The 23,248-nt window shown below is 42.4% G+C and overlaps 1 protein-coding gene across 1 annotated transcript in view; it reads right to left on the reverse strand.

Moving 5' to 3' along the window:
• Positions 1 to 1,220: 1,220 nt before the first annotated feature.
• SLC16A10 (solute carrier family 16 member 10) overlaps positions 1,221 to 23,248 on the reverse strand; it is an 83,435-nt gene continuing 61,407 nt past the window's right edge. Inside the window, exons 2-6 of the mRNA XM_083176896.1 lie at positions 15,852 to 15,996; positions 13,803 to 14,205; positions 10,599 to 10,742; positions 9,537 to 9,765; positions 1,221 to 7,527 (exon numbers count right to left, since the gene is read on the reverse strand). Of these exons, the coding sequence (XP_083033022.1) occupies positions 7,298 to 7,527; positions 9,537 to 9,765; positions 10,599 to 10,742; positions 13,803 to 14,205; positions 15,852 to 15,996 (1,151 nt within the window). The 3' untranslated portion in view covers positions 1,221 to 7,297. The remainder of the gene's footprint in view (positions 7,528 to 9,536; positions 9,766 to 10,598; positions 10,743 to 13,802; positions 14,206 to 15,851; positions 15,997 to 23,248) is intronic.

Consider the following 23,248-nt stretch of genomic DNA (forward strand, 5'->3'; position numbering starts at 1 on the left):
AATTAGCTATGTAGCAACAGCAGTAGCGCTGCAGAGCTCCTCTCTCTCGGAGAGCAGTGGTCACACTTGGATCCCACACAGGTGCTGCTCTACATCCTTGTCGCCAGGAGGCAGGCGACTCCATTGCCTCTGAGAGTTACACCCTGCACCATGTTACAAGCCTGGCAGGCAAAAAGGCACGTGTAAGCTTCATTTGCAGTTACTGAATGAGCCTTTTAGACTTTGAACTGTGTATTATCTGAGTCCCCTTTATAGATGCTACACACTGTGGAACAAACTTTTGTGTATTCATTAACCTAAGTTCTTTAAAACATGCATTGTGTAACACATAAAAAAAAAATCCATATTTTCAGGTTCAATATTCCATATTTATTATGCATTTAAATACTGGTGGCAGACCCAAAACCTTTGCCGTCTTTTTTACATTCATTGCATAGTCACACTTTAAAGTCATGTAATAAGAAAACTAGCAACAGATACTGTCTTTGTTTCAGTGTTACTATAAAAAGCAGATATATTAAACATTAATGTAGCATACATTTTAGAATCAATGTTTGGCAGGCCAACATATTGGTTAATACAAAATGATAAAATAGTATTAGATTGTAGTTAATACAGAGCCTCAAGAGATGAGGAACAGGAACGCTTGTGTTCTTTTAGAGCACCAACCAGGCTCAGTCATGGTGACCATGGACAACAAGGAGTCTAGTTTGGAAGCAGAGTAACTACAGACTATTTTTACAACACTGTAATAATCGTACATTAAACATGTGTGGACTTTTATCTTCATACTTATCATTAGACAGATACACGATCTGCTCATTTTAATTCTGTACACAGACCTGATATAGGTCTGCAACCATTTGGTGGGATGCTGTGTATAGAAGCCAGTGTAGCCCAACCCCCTGAAAATGGTGACCCTCATACATAAGTTGCTCATTACAGGCATCCCTCATGGTAGTGTACTGTATATAACAAATAAGAAAAATGCAACATATATGATTTATAGTTGCAAAATAGGCACTTGGATGGAATAATAATTATTAACATTAGTTATTGGCTCCTTCAGACATAACGGGTGAGATTTAATAGGATGAGAGATTCAGAAAGTAAGAAATTTGGTAAGAAATCTCCAGTTTTTCTAAAGCGACAATCCTTTACACTGCAACATCAAACTGGTTTTGCAGTATAAATGATTGCCGCTTTAAAAAACCTGGAGATTTCTTACCAAATCTTTCACTTTCTCAATCTCTCATCCTATTAAATCTCACCCAACATGTATACATCTGCATGGGTAAATGTATGATAGACAAATTCACTATTACTGATGTAATAATACTCGCTATTTGTTTATCAGTCATCTTTGGAACAACAATAATAATAATAATAATAAAAAAAAAATCAGCAATTATTTCATTAACAAAAACAACGTGTACTTATTGTGTTAAATGTTGTTTAGTATTCCTTCATTCACATTTTCTATATAAACTAAGGTATTCTAAAAGAATAAACAAATGTCATCTAGACAAGTATAAAACCAAACACAATTTATATATACAAACATCTTTCCCCTTAACCCTTTGAGAGCCAAGTGAATTTGTCAAAATAGGTGTGAAAATTGCCAAGCAAACATTTTTATTAATCATAATGACCTGTAATGTTCACCTTACATAGGAAATACAATATATTTTACACAACATCTTGTATTTGAATTTATATAACAAATGTGAGCGACACTGGAATTTTTTAGCGGATATTTTGGTGTTGGCACTCAAAGGGATAATGAAACACGCACATTAAAATGAAAATAAAGGCACAATCCGATAGCCAAAGAAAACAATGTACACTTGTAATCATTTCCAGCTACTGAGCACAGCAAATCGACTACATATACTAAAAACAATTGGAAATGTCATCAACATAATGAACTCATATTCATTTTATGACAGTTTAAATCAAGAAGCCAAGCTGAAATTGTAAAGATATACCCATTTATTAATGGATTCATTATTTAATTTGACCGCAGGCTTATATGTGTATAACCTGAGTGTTATATACATATAAGCCTGGGGTCAAACTAACACTGCTCTCATATAACATCCCCAATCCAAATCTTGATACACTAATGTAAAGCAAGCTTAAAGTATACCCTTGTTTTATCACAACAATCAATATAAATGAAGCAGCTTAATTGAATCACATTTACACTGAGATACTGTAGTTCATTAGAAATGCAATATTGTAGACATGATATGTTTCATCAACTACCAGTCCAAGTATATTAACAATTCAAGAATATCGAATACAATATAAAATTAGAAGCCACTATGATCCAACTGCAAACCCGGAGAAAGTGTTAGGAGTATCAATACATTTTTAAAACAGCAGTACGATAACCCTATACTTTAGACATTACTACTACTACTATTATAAGCTTCGTTTCACCAAGGTTCTTTGGAATTATATTATTCTATGCCAACCTTTGCAATGAAGTGTGTATAAAATGCCTTTTGTCATATGTTTAACAGATTCAGACAAGGCAAGTTTGAAGCATATGACTTAAGAAAGTTCACAAAAATAAATGGTTAAGAACCGCATTACTTTAAATATAAATATATATATATATATATTATAGCGGTCAGCCGACACTCAGCTCTGGACTGTGTGTAGGCCCTGTGCCATCGATAGTGTCCACATGTAAGCTGTTTTGATAAAAGCCTGATTAAAGGAATCCAAAAAATAACAGAATTCCGGAGGCATAAAATACATGCAGAAAAAAAAGAAGTGTATTTAAGCAAGCTTTCAGAGTTTAAAACCCTGTCGTCAGGGCACAATCCTACAGTGCATTCCTCTGAACTGATTTGTTTCAAGCACTTTCTAAAGAAACATAAACTGATCATGAACGCTATGTGCAGAAATTTCCTAATCACATTAATTGGCACCTGTGAAGCCCATGGGCGCTGTGTAGTCTTGGTAATGGCATGCCAATGGGGTGTGGTGCCACTGGCAAAGCAAGACAAGCTCTGGGAACTTCCCAGCCTGTACACCAGATATTGTTCAGTTTGGTCGCTTATCTCTATCAAGAATTCCATATGGTAGTTTATGAAGGCACTGAGGATTTTGCAGTGATCAACTGATGTCAAGTAATAGAGAGCAAACTCCTGACTTGGGCTTGAAAAGGCAGCATTGGTTACGACTCACGATGGTCGCAGCACGTTTGGTGACACAGACCCTAGGCCCAGCATGCCTACAAAATGGACCAGTCACCACACCACAAATACCACAGCATGTTAATCATGCTGAAGCTAATGTGGGCTGCAAGCAGTAACACAGGACCTGTTACGTACATGCAAAGAACAGTTCTTACACAGGCCCCAGACCATAGGATCTGCATGTAAATTGTTGAATTTGTGTACAAATCAGTGTCTTAGTGTTTGTATAAGAAAGACACCGTGGGCCTGATTCACACTCTCGTGCTATGCCAATATTCATGTATTGAACAAAGTGTTTTAAGCACACATGTCCTGAATTTGTTCATATATTGCATGGCTGCATAGTAGCAGAGATACCAGGAACATTGTTAGCTAGTGACTTGAAGGTAATAGGTATGGCTAAATAGACAGAAGGGGATGTAACACTCATGGGAGTGTCACAGGACTGTGTTGCTAAAAGCAGTTTCATACATAGAGTAGACACTTAACTACGCTCATTATAGACCAAACTTGGGGCCTGATTCAGACCTGATTGCTGATCTGCAAACTTGCAGACGACTGTGAGTAGTTTGCCGGTGGCCAAACAAAGTGAAAACCCCACATGTGTAAAACCTGAGAGTCAATTGCAAAGATATCGCCATCCAGTATCCTGTTGCACATCCACTCACCACTGATTGATTTTCCCAGTCTGTGCAAATGTGGGTGTCTGACCCTTCCACAATTCTGTGACAGAGACAGGCTGATTGAGGCCGGCACTGATGTTACACACCCTTCCTTTAAAGTTCTGGACACACCTGCGTTTTTTATGGACACTCCCTCAAAACGACCGGTTACCACCCACCAAATGCCTACTTCCTGTCTGTCAAATTGCAAGGGATTGCGATTAGATAGTTTTGCTATTTATGTTGCTATTTTCGCTTGCGCATGCATGGTCATGTGATAAATGCCCAGATTGCGAATTCACGCAATAGCAATCAACTCTGAATGAGGCCCTTAGATGGAAAAACTTCACCTGCCCTACAGCAGGTATACATTTTGATGGTGCGACTGATGAAGCATCTAAAGACACACCAAGCCCTAAATCAGTCTATGGATGCTGATAGTGGGCATCTCAGTCCTTTTTCATTTGCACGGACGCACACCAGGAAAGGACTTTGTACCAGAATTAGCATAACAATGCAGATGCGACTGTGTAAAAAAAAGCAGACACACCTGTGTCCAACTGTAAATTAGAGATCATAGGCATGATTCAGAGCTGAAAACAACTGAGCAAAGCCATGTTGCACTGCAGGTGGGGTAGATGTAATGTGCAGAGAGATTTGGGTGAAGGTCAGAGCTGGATGAAGACTTTGGGGGGGCCAAGTGTACTTAAGACAGGGGGCCCTAAGATCTAAATATATATATAATATATACACACACACACACATATATTTATATATACCCAGAACTTTAAGTTGACATTTTATATAAAAAAAATAATTGTCAGCACAGCCTGTGTTACTTTTGTTCTGCTGGTAAAGACAGGCTGTGTCCACACAGTGCAGGAGTAGAGTGAGGTCTGCCCTCTAGGTTCGTCATGTGCACACACCTCTGGCCTCCACACTCAACTGTGGATCCCGCTTTCTTCAAACTGCAGCCTGCGTGCCAGTGAGTTCCTGGGCTGCAGGCTGCAGTTGCTCAGTTTTACAGCCCCCAGACTGATGGCATGTGGCATCCCTATACTGCACTGGCGACTGCCCTCAGATATGTAATCCGGCTCTGGGTGGCATGTGTTGAAATTGAGATCTAAATTGCAATATAAAAGTAAATCTGTGTAACATTTGTAGTCTAGATGCAAAAGGAGAACGTATTTAACTTGCATAGGAAAAATATAACCAACCCAAATATAAATCTCTGTATATGTAATATTAGACCCACCTGCAGTGCAAAACTAACACAGGTAAACAAAAAACAATAACAACAGAGAATGTCACTTCTGAAAAGCAGCACAGTTACATATCAGTGTCCCAGCACAAAAGTGCAGTATGAACTGGGAAGGACACTGATAGAGCGGAGCACCAAACAGGTGCTGACACTAATTAGTATGACTGCTACTTTTTACAAGGTGTAACATATAATATTAATGCAAGGTTAAATGCAACAATGCATAGGATGTTATTACAGCATGATATAAATTCAAGGTTCAAGACTACGGCAGGTTAACAGTCTGCAGAAGATGGAACTGGTACTCAGACAGGGAGCTTGGAATTTGGAGTAATCAACAGACCGGGATACAAGCAAGGACCAGAACCAGGTACAACAGTAACTAGAACTTCAAGGAAAAGAACCTATAATTGGCGTCAAGTTAAGGGCAGGGTGGAAAATTTAGGAAGCAAGTCCTAATCAGGATGGCTGGGAAAGGACAAGCCTCCTGATACCCAGAATAACTGCAGCTGACACAAAGGTAATGGGCTAATTATGTAGCAGCTGAGACTGCTCACAGAATACACACAGGACTCAGGCTGCAGTTACCCAGACTCACCAGAGGAGGCTCGTAACATATGGATGTACACAAGAGGAGGAGTTTGTATGCAATTTGCATAAGCCGCCAGAGGCGTGCCTGCCAATAGATGCTGCTGCGTAGGCTTTTGCATGCAGCTCACAATCAGTCCTTGAATCTTGTTGGTAGCTCTTACTGTAAGGCAATTTTCATTTTTGGCTTTTAGTGCTTCTTTAATATTAGATGTTTTATAATCACTTGCACATTCATCAAACTTACATTCATCTTATATTACTTTTACTGTTACACTGATTATGCAGAGCATTGCATAGTAAGTGCAGATACTGGTTTGAGACATGATCCATAAAATGTAAAGTATATTCTGCTATTTAAGCGGATCCTGTATATTGGGCCATTTTTGCCCCTCCCGCACCCACAGTGCACATCTGTGACAGTTCCAAGTGCGATTGCATCCCGGAAGGATGCGGCTGCAGTTTCAGTGACGTGGTAAGGTTGCTTTTTTGCGTGATCTGGGCAACGCAGATGTGTCCGGATTATCTTCCGAGCAGCTGCATGCTGCTGCTGCCATAGGAAAAATGCCACTGCCTTTGCAATCGCATCACAGGTAGGGACTTTTCCGGCCTTGCCCTGTGCTGCGTGGTCCCAGCATGTGAGATGTTTGTACTTTCAGCTTTGCTATTTTCGTAAAACTGCAACTGAAGCTGAATTAGACCCACTGGCCAGTAATGAGTGCTGTATTGATTCCACTGAGAAAAGCCATACTAATGTAGCAGAAACCTACTTGCTTTGATATAAAGATACTCATTTTTACATGGCAACAGTGTTTGCCATTGGGTTTGGAGACTAACAGCACAGCTGGACATATATAAGAGAGACATAGGGCCTGATTCATTAAGGGTGATGTGCCGCTGATTATCCCGCACATATTTGCCCATTATGATAGGAAGGCCATTGCTAGATTTCCTGTGCCCCTTTAAGGGTTGCGAAGAAAAGCTGGTGATATTGCTGGCCCCAAATCCCCTCTGGCAGGGAACATTGAAGGCAAGCCACTAACTGAATATTCCTGATATTTAAGGTCAACTACAGTAATACTGTAAATTACATTTTTGGGATAACTAACATAATTGAACAGCAGTTAACAAAAGTATATACTGTACGTTTCTTCGCCAGTAATCTACTGTATATTGTAGAATCTGGTAACAATTTTGCACACTACAGTCTGGAAACACAGCATAAACATGTTCAGCAATGGAAACTCAATAAGAAGGCAGTTGTTAAAATAATAAAACCTGAACTATTGTAAAGCTATATAAGAGGTCAAAGCTTTCCTGTTAATAAGTATATAATACTTCTCCTTGGCATTCATTTCCCTGCTCGTTAATCCCTGCAGCATGTACACGTGTGCTTTGAGTTTCATTGAGCGGAAATGAAGGGATCTTGACATTGCAGGCTCACTTGGAAATGTAAAAAAGATTAGCATGAACATACAGCTTTGGGATTGTAGCACCAGTTTCAGCTATTTGGTAATTGTCATACAAAAGCTAAAAAGAATATATGAAAATCTGTTTCTGTAAAACAAGGCTAATTATATGACAGATATGTCTTCTTTTTTAGCATCCTCGGCTGAGCCTGGCTTTAATGTAGTATTATCCAGCATTGTCTTTTCAGGATCTCCATTTGGAACTTTTGTATTTTCCCGCAAAGTCCTTTCATGTATCCATGGGATGAGACAAAGGATAATTCCACCAATGATAGGAGGGATACCCGCCAGATAAAATGCAACATCATAAGAGCCAAGTCTGTCACGTAGTAAACCTGGAAAAGCAACAGAGGAACAATGAGAAGTTTCAGACACTCCATGCTCCTTGCTCCCTGTATCTCACGTGTGTCACCCCTGATTGCCTGCTCTTCCTCTTTAAACTGTAAGCTCTCATGAGCAGGGCCCTTTCCCTCTTATGCGTTCCCATCCATTACTTAAGGGCTTTACACACTGGGCGACTTTGAGCTGAAAGCAGCTCAGTTTACTCGTTTGAGTGACTTTCATTGTGAAAGCCGCCCAGTGTGTATGGATGGCTTTTCCCAGAGTCCTCTATAGAAAGCTGCCCATCCCCGGGTAAAATGACTGAAATGGGCGAAAAACTCTTAGTGTGTAAGCACTGAGCATTTCTCAGCCCAGCGATTTTCCCAAACATCGTTGCAATGGACCCTAGCTCTTGAGTGCTGCCACCATGCTGCTTATTATCTGAGCATTATGACTACTGATGCAGCAATGTCCATGTCCTGCAATGCTCTGTACTGTAATTGACAATTTTTAAGCGATCTGACTTAATTTGACTAGATAATTTCTGTGCTCTGTGTGTAGGATGCGCGGTCGCGCGTGTCGCTATTGTCAGGCGATATAGATCATGCATGCATGATAAATCTAGTCAGATCGCCAGTGTTCTCACCGGAAAACACAGGCCCTGATAGATCGCTCAACACACATCGCTGACACATCGCTATGCAGTGCTGTGTGCAGAGCGATATATCGCTCAGCAAGATCGCCATGTGTGTAGTTGAGTCACTTTTTCCTGTTTTGTTTACATGGTTTCTGTTCTTGTACTTTGTATGGTGCTATTGACCCCTTTTGGCGCAATATAAATAAATGATAATAATAATACTGAAGACACAATCACCTGCTTAATATTAGAGGTATGTTCTCCACATTGGACCTGATTCAGAGGTGCATGCATTGTTGATAGATGCAGTGGAGTGATATTTTGCTCAGCAGTGCAATTGTCTGACTGTTGGCCTCCCAATGTTGCCACTCATTAGTGAGAGCAGGTGCATGTGAGGTGCCAGCAGTGGACATCTCTGTGCACAACATGGTGGATGGATCATTAGCAGCAACAGCAGCAGCACCAATCATATAGTGCAGAGGGGAAACCACTTACAACTTACAACATATAAACAGACATGTTATTATATATGTAATATACAGATGGAGTGCCTCTCAGCCAGCGCCAGGGCTTGCCAGAATGCCCCCGCTGGCGAGCGCTGGAGGAGAGGCGCTCCATCTGACCGTCTCCAATTCAGGGTGAAGGATTTGAGGGGGGGGGGGACTACTGCATTATATGGTCAGCAATGCAGATCAGGGGCTGTAGCCACCTCTGGCCCTTAGCATATTTTTGCAAGTCCACTGCGAACAAAATCAGAGTTTTGCATGCAACTGCCTACACCTCTAATACAGGCATTGCATTGCATTGTCTGCATATGTTCTTTGCCGCTGTGGACCTTTATTCTGGTTGACATGCAGCACTGCGAAGTTTGTTTGTTAAGCCTGTCCGCCACCCTCATTGCCGCCCACCCCCGCATAAACATCCATTCGCAGCCTAGGGGGCTAGGACCACATCATTCGATGGTCACAGACCATCGAATGATGTGGTAGGTACATTCAAAACTAAGACACTCTCAGGTGTCTTAGCTTTGCATGTGTCCTGTACGAGGACAGTGCGGGTAGTTGACATCCGGTGATGTCAGCTGCTCCTCTCTGGCACCCGTGTCATCGGGCCATTACCATGAGAATGCCCTGCATTTTCATGGGAATGCCCATGAAACGCTGGGTGTTCCCATGTGCGCATCTCTTGGCCTGCCTCCCCCCGCCCTGTTGTCTATTCGCCGTGGCCTCTCGCACATAGCGCATGCACATGCGCAGATCAAAAACATCACACTCTCGTATTTGCATGGGAGTGCATCAACTAGAATCAGGCCCAATGTCCCTAAACCAAGTAATGCATGCTCCCTGTCCTAAAAAAAGGTTCCACCAGAGCAAAAGTCATATTTACCTGCAACAGGAGGGCCAACGGTCATTGGAATGGACATGAATCCAAGCAGAAACCCAATGGCCTGAGACACATTCTGTGGTCCAACGAGCTCAAAAGCAATGGGGGCCATGATGCATATGAAGCAGCCATCAAACAATCCCATAAAAAGGCAGACAGCAATTAGGCCACCAAAGTTGTGGCATAATGGGATCATCATTGACATCAGTCCAATCATAAAAAAAGACACTACCTACAGGAAGAGAAGAGTTTAAAAAAAATAAAGGATACTATCATACTATAATATATATATATATATATATATATACATATATATATATATATATATATATATATGCAAAAGACTTATTTAGGTGCGCTGACACCTGCAAATAAATGTCCACAGGATCACCAATTAATAGTGTCTCAGAAAAGCACTTGTCCATACAGTTCTTGGTGCCTGATAGTGCAGTGTCGTTTTTATTATAAATGAGCTATTAATATATCCTGAAAAATCAAGTATAGAATCCGTACCAAATTATACATCAGTCTGTAACAGCAGAGGTACGTCACGTAGGCCACGCCCATCACGCTGGTGATCTCTTTTAAGCTCCAGGACCCGTCGTTTTTAAAAACAAATGAACTCCTAATATCAGTAAGATCTCTCTAAAATAATAAACAATAAAAATCCAAAAAGCCGCTCCAGTATGGAGATGAGATGCGCTATGAATACTCCTGCATATTAAGTAGCCGACGGGTCCCGGCACGTAGATGCGCTATGAATACCCATGCATACTAAGTAGCCGGCGGGTCCTGGAGCTTAAAAGAGATCACCAGCCCAGTTGACTTCCGGCTTCCAACTGTGAAAAAAACCATGTCGACCTCGTGACCTGTCGTCCGAAAGTCATGTTGATTTTTTCACCTGTCTACATTCTATATGTCGGAATTTTGACCTTGTCCGAATTTTGACCTTGTCGGGATTTTAAATGTCGTTTTCTTGACCTTGTCGGGATTTTGGCCGTCGGTCAATAGCTGTCGCGATTTTGACCGTCGGTATTTCATAACGAATCCTGTAAGTAGCTTTACCTGCAAGTACACCTTCTTCACACCTGGAATGTAATCTGCAACTCTTCCAAAAATTAACCTTCCAACTCCTGATGTAACACCAAGGCATAGTAAGAGAACCTCTTCCTTTACGTCACTTCCAAGGCGCTCCTTAACATGATTCATCTGTGAAAAGATAAACAAATTTAACAATAACAAAGTAAATGTAGTAAATAATATCAATTGTGTATATTATGTAGACACAGGTTTAAATACAGTGTATACCTACAATTTCATGGTCTGCACTGTTCATACATGCATTAGATTCCAGAACTTCACCAGAACTTAATGCAGAATGTTTTCTCATTTATAACCCTTTCACTGACAGTCATTTACAGATTGTAACCTTAATTGTATAAGATCCCAGTCTGTTTTTAATCATGCAAATTTATTATAGATAACCATTCTGTGGAGTATTTTCACATAAAAAAAAAAACTAAGATGAGCAAAGAATAAAAGTTGAGTATGCCTTATCCAGATATCCGTTATCTAAATTATTCCGAAAACCATAGTTTCCAGAATGTGCTTTTCTTCTTTTTTTTTTTTTTTTTTTAAAGCATTACTGGGGACATCTGTAACAGCACTACTGCCTGAGATAGTACACAAACTTTGTTTCATGAGTTGAAACCTTGTTTCATGTACAAGTAAAATGTATTTGTGTGCATTTTATGTTAACATAAATGCAAGATACCTCAAGATCATTAGCATCACTTGGGGGATACAGCCCGCACCTGGGTGTCACCCTTTGGTGGGTTGACACCAAACAGAGCTATACTCACACCTGCACCCCTGCATCCACGATCCGCACATCCTCGAAGGCAAATAGCAGCATATGGGAAGCACCGTTGCAGTCAACCTACTTATATCTAAATATTTAAAAAAAATCTCTCTAATTCTCATTGCTTTCAATGGGACATAACTGACATTTTTAAGGAGTTTTTGTCTCCAGTACTGAAGGGGGCCATGTTATTGCAAACTGTGATCTAATGCTGTGTATTCTACCTTTATTCTACCTTGGTTCATGTCTGTTTTATCTTTATTATTTCTAGGTTTATGTCTGTGTGATGGTATTTTTTATACATTGCAATATGAAGTGGTTTATGCAGAAATCAGATGGGTGGCATATGATACTTAAGTAAGTATCCTGATGTACGTAATAACTGCTATCCGTAAGGTAATATAGTGGCCTTTAACTTTATATACTGCATGCAAATTTGTATGTAAAGCACTATGTGCTTTTTTACATGTTTTCCTTGTGTTTGTTTTGCTCAAGGGCCTGACAGGAGGAGGCCCAATGAGAGGAGGAGTGACAAATGAGTCACTACACCGGGTAACACCAACCCTAGTGATGCCTCTGCTCAAGATACATAATTAAAATATAAAAATAATTGGTCCCCAGAATTTTGGATAAGGCATACTCAACCTGCACTAACATTAGTTTGAACCACTCACCGTGCAGTTACTGATGACTACAGCTGTGTTCTTATACACTATTGCTTCAGTCACGCCAAACAGCCCTTCTTGGTGTGCCAGGTCTCGTGTGACCCAGCTTGCAAGCTATGCAACTTTTTCTGCCAAATTTGTGTCTTAAGCACTGATTAATTCAATATGTCACTCTTGTATATTACTTGTTTATTGAAAGGATTTGCAAGCAAAGCACAAAGTGGATACCCACAAAACAGGAAACAGCAGTTGTGATGGTGGCCTTGACACACACTGTGTGCAGAGGTCTTGCCTTTATTCATATTCGTATACGCCATCACTCACAGATATACAAATATTGCCAATCATATGAAGCAGTGTCATTTTGTTAAAGTTTTGCTGCATCATATTGGGACTAATAAGCAAATTTGGGAAAAACAGATGCAAAAAAACATGCTACTTTGCTCAGCCCAGCTGTGCTGCAAGTGTCTCCAGCCACATGGCATATTGAGGCTAGGCGTGTGATGACACAGGCAGCATGGCTAAGGAAGGTGTGTGGTTGTAGGATTAGAGCTTTCTGACAAACCCCACTTTAACACTAGGCCTGGCAAACGCAATCTTCAAAAGCAATTTTAAAAAAAAAAACATTTTTGTTATTGGAAAACATCTTTCAGGCTCAAAGAATACTGACAGTCGCGTGTTATAATTTTATTTTCCAGTATCAGATTAAATTTTTGGCACAACAATTACCTGTAACCTAAATGTAGTCAATCATACCCCTTTCAGACAGTAAACTAAATTACCGGGTGAAGCAGTACCACCCGGCAATTTGCGGAATAACATGGGTCCTTTTTCAGGATTTCTACACTGATGCAGTGTAGAAATAAAGCAGTCAGTATTTACCCTGCACAGAAACAAAATAACTCACCCAAATCTAACTCTCTCTGCACATGTTACATCTGCCCCCCCCCCCCTGCTGTGCACATGGTTTTGTCCATCTAAGAAGGATTTTGTCAGAAAGAGTGAACTAGAGTAAGGCCCTATGATCCATACACATGCGCAGTTGTTCCATAATCAATAGGCTAGTGAATTTGCACAACAGCGATCAGGTCTGAATAACCCCCACTGCTGGAAAAGGCAAGCTGATTTAAAGACGTTGGAATCCCAGATTTGGATAGCATGTAGCAATAAGGAGCTGTGGAATGTAAGGAATGTCCTCTATATTCAATACAGACAGAGTTGCAATAACATGTTTTTAAGTTGAGAATCATTAGATGTTCCGGGAAGAACCACAAAGGACAGCTGCCAAATAAAGGAAATGTCTATCTGGCACTATGTCTATGCCCAGAGGATTTGCATGGCCAAATCTCCCGTATCCCACCTGCTTCCTAGTGAAGTGGGCAGATGAGGAGACTATCCCTGGGATTCCGACTTCCCTATAGAGGGGGGCGCGACTAAACTATGCACCCAAACAATCCAGGTTTAATGATATCCATGCCTATGTACAGACTGTATACCCAAACTGACTAAGGAACTAATGAAGGCACCTGTCCCTAACTATGGACAGCTTAAAACATGGACTGCTAGGGTGCATTAAGTCCTAGATCTGGAATAATATATACATAGTTTGGCCCTATTCTACTTCTGCATTGTTTTCACATGGGACCAGCTCAGTAAAAGGGAAAGGCAGAGCAGCAAAGAGCAAGCAAATACCCAAGAATACATTGTCATTACACCAATGCTGAAACAGAAACAGTTACTTACCAAATGAACGTAAGGCACAAAGTATCCGAATAATGCAGCGGGGATTCCAAATGCCCATATACAGTAGCTCTTTGATTTGAAGATGGAGAAATTGAAGATCTGTTTCCCCCTGATACGGCGTATAGGTATGAGTGGCTTGTAGGTGAATCCAGCCAAGAAGAGAATAAGCATAAGGATGCACAAGACACGTAGAGTGTGGTAAAGTCCTATACTGTCCAGCAAATAGCTGAGGATAAAAGGCAAGCACACCGTAAACAGGCTGCTGCCTGCTGTCACAATCCCATTCACTAGTCCCAGACGTTTCTTGAAATAGTGCCCCAAGATGACCAGGGATGGCTGGTAAGCAAATGAACAGCCGCAGGCAAATAAAATGCCATAGGTGAAATAGAGAGGTTCTAAGCTCCTGTGGGAAGAGATTGGCACAGAATAAGAATGTATGCCATAGTAAATGCAACACTTTATATTACCATTTAACATAAACAATATATCAAAAGCCATACATGAATAAGTACTACAGAACACTGTCTAACATCTGATTAACTATTCCAACACAGTGCCCCATCATAATCCTTGTTGTCTGAGCTTCCCCCCAACTATGCCCCAATGCAGACAAAGAACATGCACTGCATTATGCATTATGCACTGCAGCACTGTATTTACATGTATATGGAACCGGTGATAATTATCCATATGGTTATGATAATAATTAAAATTGACGTAGAAACATGACAGAGGTGTGAGTGTGGGGGAGCGTTTAACTTTCAGACAGGGCCAGATTAGCAATGGGGTGGATGGAGCTGCAACTCCAGGCCTCCACATAATAATATGCCCATTGTCAAGACAGAGAGACACTGGGGCTTATAGTGCATGGGTTCTACATGCCTATATGGCATTGGCCTCACCTCGTCCACTTTGCGTAATAGGCCCCTAAACATTTTTAGCTCCAGGCCCAGGAGGCCCTGAATCTGGGCCTAACTACGGATTCCCTCGGCCAGCTTCTCTTTTAAAAGCAGTATGCTGCCGCAGGGTGCTCTGCTCCTTCTGTACTTGCTGTCTCTCTTCATAGATGCATTACTGGGAGGAGACGTGGCTCAGCATGGCCTTGCCTCCTTCCACTAATGCATCTCTTAAGAGAGAGAGACAACTACTATAGAAGGAACACAGCACTCTGCAGTAGCACACTGATTTTAGAGGATAAACTGCTGCGGGATCCATAATAAATGCCCCCTCTGCACTGGGTGGAGGGAGAGGGAAGGCGGCGGCCCGCACCATAGAGGCACCAGATTATCAGACAACACGTAGACAGACACCAGTGGAATCCACAGATGATCAGTCCCTTGTGCCTGCTATGAACATAATGGCCACCTAGATGACTCTGTCCAGCCCCACTCTCATTTTGCTCCATTACAACAATTGGCCTCAGTGAAGGTTTGTTAGTTCAAGAATCTTAAGAATGCTGTACAAAAGCAATGGTTACAATGACTTCTTAACAATGTGGGCGTGTATGTACAGGTGCTAAAATATGATTTATTGTACTTTTTATAGTATATGCTCTCATTAGGGAGTGACATCATCACACACCCGTCATAGACAGTCCCTGCATCTCTGGCCACAAGGAAACAACTGGAGAACAAGCTACCAGCATCTGGTAAGATCACCAGAGCTTAAGGTAGGTAAAGCCAAGAGTACATAAGCTCTGCAACCTGCAACTATCCTTGTGACTGCCACTGGTCCCCAAAAAAGGTTTAAACATTGCTATATGCTTACTGTATGTTTCCTCTATTATAAACTTTTTACTCTTTTATATTGTATAAAGCTTAAAAAAACATATATTTAGTGCCCACACACACACACTCTCTATCTCTCTCTCTCTCTCTCTTTCACACTCACACAGACACAAACACAGACACACACACACACACATACATACTGTCCGGAGCTCATGTTAAGCCATGCAAATTACTTACCGAGCAGCTTCAAATACTCAGTAGCACGCAACACATTTACTGTTATGTGGTGTATAAGGCTTAGCAAGCTTAATGAACTTACTTCACAAAAGAACTGGAAAGAAGGCCAACTATACCAACAGCAGCACCAACAACTGCTGTCTTCCGACACCCAAACATGTCCGTAAATACGCTGACCACAGGAGAGCAGAAAAATATCATTCCCATCGACAAGGAGCTTACCCATGCTGTGGAACAAATAGACAATTGAAGTTATTAAATAGTTAAAACAACAAAATAGGATAGAAATGACAGTAACACAAGGAACATTATACATTATAACACACACACACCCACACATATATATATATATATATATATATATATATATAATTTAGAATGTAAGTTTTCACGAGCAGGGCCCTCTCTCCTCGTGTGCTTTTCATAGAATATATTTCTGCCACCTTGATAATTTGCGTCAGTATCCTGTCCCCTGCTGTATCTGTCTTTATTTATCATGTACTTTTCCTAATTTGCCTTGTACTGTAATTCATTCTTTTATTGTTTTTTTGCTCATCTATATTGTCAGGCGTTTCGGGACCCTTGTGGCATCATATACATGTACACTGCAGTCAGCACTCCCTTCAAAGTAACTTATGCTGTTTTGCCAGTCAGCAATATCACACTCACTCTGCCAATGTATGGACTTATTCAAGAACCATTCCACACCATAGTTCAAACTTTCGCGTTTAGTTCCAACCCGTCACTGCAAAATACATATTTTTCGGGAATAATATGCCCTGGAGGAGATCAGATGTGTGTTTTACGGGCCTGGTTCCGTAATTCAGCTGCTCCCAGTGATTGGAAATCATTGAGTACATTCCTATATTATGAGGATGCCAGAATAGCTTGGGCCTAACACAAATGGCAAAGCAGATGGATCCTGCGGACCTCAGCGTACTGTGCATACGTCAAAGAGATCTGCAGCAGCACACGTGCCATATCAGTATATGTGTTGTTATTGATTAAGCACAGGGATGGCAAATGCTAAGGCGTACAGGCTGATCCTTCCTTCGACGGACCACATGTTCCATGAAATCGGCATTCTAGGCAGTGACCAAGCGAATGCACAGATCTGTTCTATCTGGGAGGAGTGTCATGGGAGTATCACTGTGTGTAGGAAGACTTTCATCCTCAGTTGTGGTATGCGGATGAAGATGAGATGCTTGTTTAGACCCAGTTTGGGGTAGGTGCATGGCCAGATACAAATGATGGCTGCCAGTGTGGGCAGAAAAGCATTGGGATTTTTTTCATACATGGGATCCTCACACTGGGAGAGATACACCAAATTAAAAATGCCATAAAATCTCAGTTTTCTGGGTTTTTACCGCATTTTCATATGCAGCAAAGCCCCACCACCAGGGCTTCACTGCGGGGGGTTATGCCAGTTCTAGAAGCCTATGGGCTTCCCTTCGCGTCCCATGCCGCCCCGCGCACCCCCCCCCCCCCGCCAACTCGTGCCGCATCCCCCTCACCTGTGTCCAGGCAGCCTCCTGCTGTGCTGCCCGGACCAGTGACCTCCTCCTCCTTGCACAGCTTCCGGGTGCAGGGAGGTTGAAACGGAGCCCTCACAGCCGGGTAAAGGTGCAGGGAGGGAGGAGGGAACCCGCTGCACATCGCCGACCATTGCCTTTGAGTTAATAATCGCATATGTTACTGCATATGCGATTATTAACAATGCGAATGCCGTCGACGTGAGGCGGGGGTTATTAGAGAATCCTGCCCACTAGTTGAAGCTGGTAAGAAGACCCCCCTCCTTCCCAGAAAAGCAATAACACAGAACCAGCCTCCTAGTCTACACGTCCAGTGCACCCAGTTGTAATTAGCTATATGTAAGATGCGATAAATGCTATACACCAGGCATGTCCAAACTGTGGCCCTCCAGCTGTTGTGAAACTACACATCCCAGCATGCCTTGCCATAGTTTTAGCATTCCCTAATAGCAAAACTGTGGCAAGGCATGATGGGACTTGTAGTTTCACAACAGCTGGAGGGCCATAGTTTGGACATGCCTGCTATATACTATGAATGCAGGCTGCTATATATGCTCACTGTGTTAAGAATGGGAAGCTGCACCCCCATTAGTAATTGCATATAATTCAGAATTAGACAATTGGTGCTCATTGCCCTTGTGATGCACTAAGACCAGGCTAAAACCAAACAACATTTACATGTTTAGCTGTTACTGGTCTGTAACTAGCAAACACTGGCAACAAAACCCAAACAAGTCATATATGAAGTACAGCACATTGCAAGTTGTGAGTAGCCTTGTATTGAAGCTAAAACGATCATTTCCTGAATGTTAGCGGAGTCACCCAAAATCATAATATCATCACAGTCATGTGAGACCTCAACTTTATTTATACAATATGAGACAAAGACACTCTTGTATCTCCTACCGGACTTGTGCTATTTCTGTACATTGTAAGATGGAGCAAGTGTTGTTAGGAAATAATTCCCAAATTATAAAGGCAAACATCTCAGCAGATTCACCGCTGTCTCTAAAAACACACATACACCCATATAAATCACAGAGCTCAGCGGGCACCATAATAAAGTCACTCCCAACAATAAAAAAATCAGCTTTTAGTCCATAAATAGATCAATACATTTAAGCTTCTGGTCCCAAACTCCATTTTACTGCAAGTACTCTATAGGCCCATACACACTGGGCGACTTTCACGTAAAAGCCGCTCTGTTTTCTCGTCCAGTGTGTACAGCCTGGCGGTGAGTGGTGATTTGCGCTCCCGCATCATCGCCGGGAAAGCCGTTCACCTGCTGGTATTACCAGCAGATGAGTGGCTTTGAGGACGGCTTTCCATAGCACTGCGTTATGGAAAGCTGTCCTCCCCCCGCTGACAGCCGGGCAGGGGGAAAGCCGCTCAGTGTCTATGCACTGAGCAGCTTTCCCCCCAGCTTTGATAGTGCTGCACTATATAAGACGCTGTATCGGAATCTGCTGCGCTATGTAAGATGCTGTAACGGAATCTGCTGCGCTATATAAGACGCTGTAACAGAATCTGCTGCACTATATAAGACGCTGTAACGGAATCTGCTGCGCTATATAAGACACTGTAACGGAATCTGCTGCGCTATATAAGACACTGTTATGGAATCTGGTGCGCTATATAAGGTGCTGTAACGGAATCTGCTGCGCTATATAAGACGCTGTAACGGAATCTGCTGGGCTATATAAGACGCTGTAACGGAATCTGCTGCGCTATATAAGACACTGTAAAGGAATCTGCTGCGCTATATAAGGTGCTGTAACGGAATCTGCAGCGCTATATAAGACGCTGTAACGGAATCTGCTGCGCTATATGACGCTGTAACGGGATCTGCTGCACTATATAAGACGCTGTAACAGAATCTGCTGCTCTATATAAGACACTGTAACGGAATCTGCTGCGCTATATAAGACGCTGTAACGGAATCTGCTGCGCTATATAAGACGCTGTAGCGGAATCTGCTGCGCTATATAAGGCGTTGTAACGGAATCTGCAGCGCTATATAAGACGGTGTAACAGAATCTGCTGCGCTATATAAGACGCTGTAACGGAATCTGCTGCGCTATATAAGGTGCTGTAACGGAATCTGCTGCGCTATATAAGACGCTGTAACAGAATCTGCTGCGCTATATAAGACGCTGTAACAGAATCTGCTGCGCTATATAAGACGCTGTAACGGAATCTGCTGCGCTATATAAGACACTGTAACAGAATCTGCTGCGCTATATAAGACGCTGTAACGGAATCTGCTGCGCTATATAAGATGCTGTAACGGAATCTGCTGCGCTATATAAGACGCTGTAACGGAATCTGCTGCCCTATATAAGACGCTGTAACGGAATCTGCTGCGCTATATAAGACGCTGTAACGGAATCTGCTGCACTATATATAAGACGCTGTAACGGAATCTGCTGCGCTATATAAGACACTGTAACGGAATCTGCTGCGCTATATAAGACGCTGTAACGTAATCTGCTGCGCTATATAAGACACTGTAACGGAATCTGCTGCGCTATATAAGACACTGTAAAGGAATCTGCTGCGCTATATAAGACGCTGTAACGGATTCTGCTGCGCTATATAAGACACTGTAACGGAATCTGCTGCGCTATATAAGACACTGTAAAGGAATCTGCTGCGCTATATAAGACGCTGTAACGGATTCTGCTGCGCTATATAAGACACTGTAACGGAATCTTCTGCGCTATATAAGACACTGTAACGGAATCTGCTGCGCTATATAAGACGCTGTAACGGAATCTGCAGCACTATATAAGACGCTGTAACGGAATCTGCTGCGCTATATAAGACGCTGTAACGGAATCTGCTGCGCTATATAAGACGCTGTAACGGAATCTGCTGCGCTATATAAGATCCTGTAAATAAAAAAATAAATATATATATATACATACAGATACAGATATACACAGCACAGCAGGGTAGCAGCAGAAGCCAGAGAGATTCACTCAGCAGGTAGGATCTGAAGAACGACCATACTCCCGGGTGCAGGTCGCCATTGGATCGGACCCGCTCACGGTGCACATCGTGAGCGGGTCATGCCCCCCCCCGCGCGTCATCATGAGCGGGTCGGAAGAAACACTGACGACCCGCTCGCGATGTGCATCGTGAGCAGGTCATCCTGGTGTGTACCCCGCATAACATCTAGAGCAGGCTTCTCAGCACTGGGAAGTAACATTATGTTTGAGAGGACACAACATCATGCAATGCAATGAAGCTACTTACAATAAACCTTCAAACTGTGTAAGCTAAGTGCTACCATGCCAGATCAAGCCTTTTAATATGAATACAAATCAATTTAAAAATTATTATACTCAATCCCCATATAATAAAGTGTTTTGATCTATACTCTTCCCTGGCCAGTAGATGTCCTACTATCTGCAGAGCTGTGAGAGGTCTCATGAATCAGCTAAAGTAACAGTAAACATATACACACATTAGACTAGCACTGTGTATCCACTGCAAAACCACAACATAACCCGCAGCCGGCTAAAGCAAGCATTGTTTCACATGAAGTACACTGCATTTTGCATAATCGAGAATAAATAATGAAAAACAACTAATGTAGGGTACACACCAGAAGGATCATTATCGTGAGCAGATCGTGAGACGAGGATATGATGGTCGCACGATCTGCTTGAGCACACGATCTGCTCACAATCTGCATCCGATCCTATCCCGATCTGTACCCAGTTGAAGGAATTGCTTTCAAATCCTGACTGCAGCAGATAGGATCTCCAAAATCACCAAACAACCAGCGGGGACGCACATCGGTTCGGAATCGGATCTAAAACCTTCCCAATTTACATACAAACGGTCGAGATTGTATCGAAATTGGGGGAATTGAGGCCAAATCGTTCAGCATTCGATTTTTTATGAGATTTTACTGCATTTCGCATTTAGTATCAATTATGCTTACATACAGTACTTACTGGCAACTGCACTTCATATACTGCAACTATGTTTATTATTTCTGCATTTGTGGATTTATATATACAGGACAAGGAGGCCGGCACTCAGGTCTGGGGGTAATGCCAAAATGACTGGCTCCGGTGCCCTCTTTCAAGAGGGTGTGAATCCTCCAGGGATATATCGCAGGAATAAGCGGCACTCAGAGGCTGTAGAAGCGGTGAAAACCAAGAGGAATGTTTATTCCATGTGCAGGGACCAAAACGTTTCGGAGCTCGCAGGCTCCGTCGTCAGTTGAGAGTAAGCACTTACTCTCAACTGACGACGGAGCCTGCGAGCTCCGAAACGTTTTGGCCCCTGCACATGGAATAAACATTCCTCTTGGTTTTCACCGCTTCTACAGCCTCTGAATGCCACTTATTCCTGTGATATATATATATATATATATATATGTGTGTCCGTGAGTCTCCGAAACACTGCCATCTGCTGGCAGCGAGTGAAACTGTGGCCCTTATTCTGATCGGTGCGGCCGGATCCGAATATGCAGCCAGCACCGTGCGTCCTAAAACCCGCCTTCCATACGGATCGCCAACTCTGTCCATACGCGGTAAGAAGCTGTGTATTTCTCAAGAATACACCTCCTCCATCTCAGGGAACCTCCCCCATTATTCGATGGTCGCAGACCATCGAATGCAGGACCGAATGGCCATGCAGCTCCCTCAACCTCAGACCACACGGGCATTTCTCCGTGCAAAAGCAGGGATCTGGGCGGGCAGCTGACATCCGGCAATGTCATATGTCCGCCCCCCACACGTGCGTCACGGCCGCATTACCATACGTACGCCCAGCGTTTGCATGGGAACGCTCATGAAACGCGGGGTGTAAACATATGGTAATGAGCCCAAACAGCACTTCACACCCCTCTCCACCCCCTGTTCGTAGTGTACACATTTCATGCGGAATGTGGCCGTGCGTCCCGCCCGCACATGCGCAGAGACGCCTCTGCACATGCGCAGACACAAAACATCGGCGGCACGAACGCACGCGGATATTACCGCACCAACCAGAATAAGGGCCTATGGGTGAAACAGGATACAGAAAGTGAGAGATTAAGTGAGAGATTTTTTAAAGCGGCAATCATTTACAACTGGAGATTTCTTACCCAATCTCTCACTTTCTGAATCTCTCAGCCTATTACATTTCCCCCTACATCTCTTTCTCACACATGCACAAACACAGAAGGTAGCAGACTAGCTTTTGCTTCGAGCGGGCTTACTAGTAACATATGTTTATACTATACTACAATGTATGACTACATCTTTTAGCCCCTTGGCATGATTTTCACACATCCAAGTCATCATATGACTGTAACAAAGGGTTGCTGACCATTAACAACTAAAGTAAAATAACCTCAAAACTACTCATTGTGCTACTGCATTCCAAGAATGCTATTATCAGCTCTAGGGGTTTCCTGTTATACAGTGTAGAGTTTTGTGAACACAGAACCACACAGACACTACACCGTGAGGCAATGTCTCATGCCTGATGGAAGTGTAGTGGTATGTTTAATGATTTTTGTCTCAGGGCTAGTCTCTCTGAATTGGAATGTCACTCATTCACCTCCCACTTCCGCACAGCTATGAAGATATGGGGGGTTAATAAGAATGCTCAGTTTACTCAGCCAAAAAGCATTTCAAAGAGCACAATTTAGACATAGTGGGGTATTCAATCCGGGATTCCAACTGTCAGAACATCCTAACAGTCAAAATCCCGGGTGTTTTGTTGGATCCGACACTAAATGGACAGTACAAAATTCAATGTTCCGACTGTTGAGTGTCGGAGAGTCCATAAATTGTCAAAAACAGCTTTAAATAAGAAAGTAGGATTTGACGACCTTCAATGTTGTTGTTAACGGCAGCATTGAATAGGTGAGTACCAATATTTCCCCTGTCGGGAATTATCGCTACAGACAGAATACCCTATTCAGTATATGAGATGAGATGTG

The sequence above is a fragment of the Crinia signifera genome, chromosome 3 (genome assembly GCF_055691185.1).
Source record: "Crinia signifera chromosome 3, ASM5569118v1, whole genome shotgun sequence".
Classification (NCBI taxonomy): Eukaryota; Metazoa; Chordata; class Amphibia; order Anura; family Myobatrachidae; genus Crinia; species Crinia signifera.